Source organism: Oryctolagus cuniculus, chromosome 12, assembly GCF_051225735.1.
Source record: "Oryctolagus cuniculus isolate XC-2025 breed Fujian yellow rabbit chromosome 12, ASM5122573v1, whole genome shotgun sequence".
NCBI lineage: Eukaryota > Metazoa > Chordata > Mammalia > Lagomorpha > Leporidae > Oryctolagus > Oryctolagus cuniculus.
In genome coordinates, this window is record NC_142878.1 from 117,729,636 (window position 1) to 117,735,199 (window position 5,564).

The following is a 5,564-nucleotide window of genomic DNA, read 5'->3' on the forward strand; positions in this document are numbered from 1 at the left end:
AGTTAATTAAAATGGAAAATATGGGGTCAGCTCTGTGGCTCAGTGGGTTAATGCCCTGGTCTAAAGCATTGACATTCCATATGGGCACCAGTTTGAGACCCAGCTGCTCCACTTCTGCTCCAGCTCTCTACTATGGCCTGGGAAAGCAGTGGAAGATGGCAGGTCCTTGGGCCCCTGAACCCATGTGGGAGACCCAGAAGAAGCTCCTGGTTCCTGGCTTCAGATTGGTGCAGTTCCAGCCATTGCAGCCAATTGGGGACTGAACCCGCAGATGGAAGACCTCTCTCTCTCTGCCTCTCCTCTCTCTGTGTAACTCTGACTTTCAAATAAATAAATATTTATTTATTTATTTGAAAGGTGGACTTGCAGAGATTGGGAGAGACAGGGAGACAAAAGGAGATATCTTCTATCTACTGTTTCATTCCCCAAATGCCCACAATGGCTGGGACTGGGCCAGGCCAAAGCCAGGAGCCTGGGACTCCATGGGTCTCCCACACTGGTGGAAGGATCCAAATACTCAAGCCATTTTCACTGCTCTTTCAATCAGATTAGCAGGGAACTAGATTGGAAGTGGAGCAGCAAGGACTCAAGTCCTCTGTTTACATGGGATGCCAGCATTGATGGTGGAGGCTTAGCCTGCTGGATCACCATTCTGGTGACTATTGCAGGTTCTGAAATAAATCTCTAAGCATTTTTCTCAGTGAGTCACAAATGCAGATTGTACTGCAGACATTCCCAGGTTCTCTTTTTGGGCAAATAATTCTATTGCTTTCACTTTAATTATGTATAATGTTATTTCAAATGTTTATCATTTGAATGTTTTGGGCAAGTATTTCCATTGCTTTCACTTTAATTAGATATAATGTTATTTCTTTATTTCTTTCTTCCTTTATTTTTTTACAGGCAGAGTGGACAGTGAGAGAGACAGAGAGAAAGGTTTTCCTTTTTTTTTTTTTTTTTTTTTTTGCCATTGGTTCACCCTCCAATGGCTGCCACGGCTGGCGCGCTGCGACTGGTGCACCGTGCTGATCTGAAGCCAGGAGCCAGGTGCTTCTCTTGGTCTCCCAGGGGGTGCAGGGCCCAAGCACTTGGGCCATCCTCCACTGCACTCCCGGGCCATAGCAGAGAGCTGGCCTGGAAGAGGGGCAACCAGGACAGAATCCGGTGCCCCAACCGGGACTAGAACCCGGTGTGCCACACCACTAGGTGGAGGATTAGCCTATTGAGCTGCGGCGCCAGCCGGTATAATGTTATTTCAATTGTTTATCAGTAGAATAATCATAGACAAGGGCAAAAGCTAATTTGTATTCTTTGTCTTACCTGTATTTTCTTACTTAAAAATATTTATTAGCTTGATAGAGAAAAAAGTTGATGGACTGAGAGAGAGCTTTGACACATTAATTCACTTCCTAGATAACCATACCAAATAGGTGGGGTAGGACTGAAGCCAGGATTGAGGAATGGAATCTAGGCCTCCTTCATTGGTGACATCACCATTGCTTCCCCAGGTTTGCATTATCTGGGAGCTAGAAACTAGAGCTGGCATTGGAAATCATAGACACTCTGAGGTGGCATCATAAACAACACTAAGCTAAATGTCTGCCCTGTCTTTTAATATATTTTTTCTCTGACATATTGGAAATGATATGCATGGTGTTTTCCTGGAAATTGTTTTCTGTTCATTCCCATCGTAATTTCACTGATGGTTTCTTGCCTTTTTTTCTCGATGCTTCTACATACTTCTCCTTAACATTGCCCATTCAAGAGTCAGTATTGCCCCTCTTCTAGCCTGCTGTGCAATTCCCCTTGACAGATGTGGCCTTTGTGATTTGAACCTCCTGTTTCCCTCTAGCTTGGGCATTTCTCACAGCCAGTAGATAATGGGTTTGACTCTGTTGAATGCTCTGTGTGGCTTTCTAAACACTCAACAAGTCTAATGTGACACCATATCCTTCCTTTTTTCCTTCATAACCATACACAACGGTCAGTGTTTATTTTGTGATGGAGTTAACATGTTGACTGGAAGTGTAATATTATAGGTGATGACAGCATTTGAAGACCTGGCTGTGTACTTTACGTGGGAGGAATGGCAGAAAATGAACAATGCTCAGAAAATTCTGTACAGAGATGTGATGCTGGAGACCTACAGCAGCCTGTTCTCCTTGGGTGAGTGACACCCTTCACATGCCCAGTGATAACATTTTCTTGCTATTTGATAAATAAGGGAACAGTTTATAATGTTTAATATTGGGCAGGATTAGAATTTGAGTCCATGAATAATCTGAACATCTACCATCTAACAAAAGATTCAAATTGGAACATTTGTTGCATAGCTCCTGAACCAAGCTGTAGTCCTTCAAATAACCCAAGATAGTGATTTCACAAAGTCTTACTTTGTTTCCATTAATAGGGCACTGCATTACCAAACCTGACTTAATCTTCAAGTTGGAGCAAGGAGCAGAGCCATGGATGGTGGACGAATGCTTGAATGAGAGCCTTCCAGGTCAGTCTGCACATAAGATACAGGGAGGCCAAGGCAGAAAGTGTGCAGGTGTTGACTGGTGTTCTTTCCATGAATTTTTCTCAAGCCTTACTCCTGATGACAGCTGGTTTTGTGCATCAGACACAGGCATTTAGAGATACCAATATCTTTCTAACTTTTGTTCTTAGTGAAGATGTTCTTTGATTAAAAAAAAAATCCAGTCATTTTCTGATGTTACTAAGGCTTTTATTTAGGTTTGATACATTCCCCAAATTCTACCTTGTCCTTCTCTATACTTTCATACCTTTTCCTTCATGCACTTATTAGTTCCTTCTATGCTTGTTAATTAGGCAACATACAGAAACTTATTTTTTTAAGATCAATTTTTCTGGTTTTTTTTTTTTTTTTTTTTTTTTGACAGGCAGAGTGGACAGTGAGAGAGAGAGACAGAGAGAAAGGTCTTCCTTTTGCCATTGGTTCACCCTCCAATGGCCACCATGGCCGGTGTGCTGTGGCTGGCACACCGCACTGATCCAAAGCCAGGAGCCAGGTGCTTCTCCTGGTCTGCCATGCAGGTGTAGGGCCCAAGGACCTGGGCCATCCTCCACTGCACTCCTGGGCCACAGCAGAGAGCTGGCCTGGAAGAGGGGCAACCTGGACAAAATCCGGCACCATGACCAGGACTAGAACCTGATGTGCTGGTGCCACAGACAGAGGATTAGCCTATTGAGCTGCCACGCTGGCCTGTTTCTGTTTTTTTTTTTTTTAAGATTTATTTATTTGAAAGTCAGAGCACGAGAAGGAGGAGAGGCAGAGAGAGAAAGAGAGAGAGGTCTTCCCATCTTCCATCCACTGGTTCACTTCCCAATTGGCTGCCATGGCTGGAGCTGTACTGATCTGAAGCTAGGAGCCAGGAGCTTCTTCCAGGTCTCCCACATGGATACAGGGGTCCAAGGACTTGGGCCATCTTCTACTGCTTTCTCAGTAAGTAAATAAGTAAATGCTAAAAGATGATCATGTTTCTGGTGCTGTGGCATAGTGAATTAACACCCTAGCCTGAAGCACCAGCATCCCATATGGGCACCAGTTGTTCCACTTCTGATCCAGCTCTCAGCTATGGCCTGGGAAAGCAGTAGAAGATGTTCCAAGTCCTTGGACCCCTGCACCCGAGGGAGACCCAGAAGAAGTTCTTGGCTCCTGCCTTCAGATCAGCACAGTTCTGGCCGTTGTGGCCAATTGGGGAGTGAACCATTGGATCAAGACCTTACTCTCTCTTTGCCTCTCCTCTCTGTGTAACTCTGAATTTCAAATAAATCTTTAAAAATAAAAGATGGTCATGAGTAAGCCTCTGTGCTGTGACATCAGAAATTATGAAGCTAGGAATGATACTATGATGCAGTGTGTTAAAGCTCCAGCCTGCAACACTAGCATTGCATATGGGTGCCAGTTCAAGTCCCAGCTAGTCCTCTTCTAATCCAGCTCTCTGCTAATGCACCTGAGAAAAGAGCAGAGGTTGGCCCAAGTCTTTGGCCCCCTGTACCCATGTGGGAGACAAGAAAGACACTCCTGGCTCCTAACTTCATCTTGGCCCAGCACTGGTTGTGCCCATATGGGGAGTGAACCAGCAGATGGAAGACTTCTCTCTGTTTCTATCTCTCTATATAATTTTAGCTTTCAAATAAATAAAATAATTCTTTGAAAAAAAGAAATCCTAAACTAAGCATGAACTTATAAAAACCATGAAAATAAGTGATCCTAGACTCACCAAGAAAGTAATGAGATTTTGAGACCCAAGGTCAAGTAGCCTTGTGGGTTTATGTTGGGTGGCTCAGATTTCTTTAAGGGTGGAGTTTGAAGTATGATTTCTCTCTTATTTTTCAGTATCATTGAAAAATAAGCAAATAAAAAGATAAGAAAAGCATAGGAAATGGAGCTTTCAGTGAAAATAGGAGGCAACTGATCAAAAGCCTCCAGAAATTCAAATTATCACACAGGAATGCTTCTAGAAAGAATTGAGAGGAGGTAACCAGCACTGATGATTTCAGAATGAGCTAGAAAACACTTTTCAAAGAAGATGAGCACATCCCAGTTTGCAGAAACAAATTCTTCAAACTGATTGGGAGTGTTTAGCTAAAGTGGTATATTGGGAATTTTCTGTACCTGTTGTACTTCTGAGAAGCTGAAGGTGTTGGGTGTCCTTAGGAATTTAGGGAAGCTGTCATAGAGTAGAGACAAAGTAGTTTTTCATTTGAAAAATCCCACAAATGATGTTTACCTAGGAAGACTGAGCATGAGACACTCATAGATTCAAATCCTACTCCTTAAATGTTGTCCTGCTTAAAGTACAGGCACATTTCACTCTTCTCCACCTGCAAGTAAATGATCAGTAAAACTTTTTCATGTTTATGGTGGAGATATCAGAGAAGCAAAAAGCACACAATTTTTATAAAAATAAACTGGAGAAAAAGGACAGGGAAAAAAATGGTTGCTAGGTAGTGGGTGAATATTTTTATTAAATACTTTTCCATTCTTTAAAATATTTTATAGATATTTCATCTTTGTGAAAGGCAGAGTGATAGTGAGAGAAGAGAGAGAAAGAGGTCCTCTATTAGCTCACTTCCCAGATGCCTGCAACACTTAGGTCTAACTAGTCTGAAGCCAAAACTCTAGAATCCCTCTAGTCTTCCCTGGTTTCTCACAGGTTCCCAGGCACATGAACCATTATCTGCTTCCTTCCAGTTTACATAGGCAGAGAGCTGTACTGAAAGCAGAGTAGCCAGGGCTCAAACTGACACTGTTTTGAGATGCAGGCATCCCACACATCATAGCACAAATGTCATTCTACCATCCTTGACAAATTCCCATAGTAAAAAGGATCATGTTTGAACATTGGGAAACCTCATGGTATATTAATGTATTAAGGAGAAAAACCATATAATGGTCACAAATAAGTACTTCATACTGATTTTGTGAAAATCTTATGCCACTTGGATAACAAGTAACTTCATTGCCTTTACATGAGTATGCCAGGAGAAACAGTTACATGTGATTCAGTGACATGATTGCTTTTTTCTCATTTCAG

The 5,564-nt window shown here is 42.4% G+C and overlaps 1 protein-coding gene across 5 annotated transcripts in view; it reads left to right on the plus strand.

Moving 5' to 3' along the window:
* The window catches only part of LOC127486861 (uncharacterized), a 63,386-nt gene that overhangs the window by 48,348 nt on the left and 9,474 nt on the right, over positions 1–5,564 (plus strand). For all 5 annotated transcript variants that reach the window (XM_089309595.1, XM_089309594.1, XM_070054821.2 and 2 more), the window contains 2 exons: positions 2,040–2,166; positions 2,411–2,503. In XM_089309595.1, the coding sequence (XP_089165721.1) occupies positions 2,043–2,166; positions 2,411–2,503 (217 nt within the window). In that variant the 5' untranslated portion in view covers positions 2,040–2,042. The remainder of the gene's footprint in view (positions 1–2,039; positions 2,167–2,410; positions 2,504–5,564) is intronic.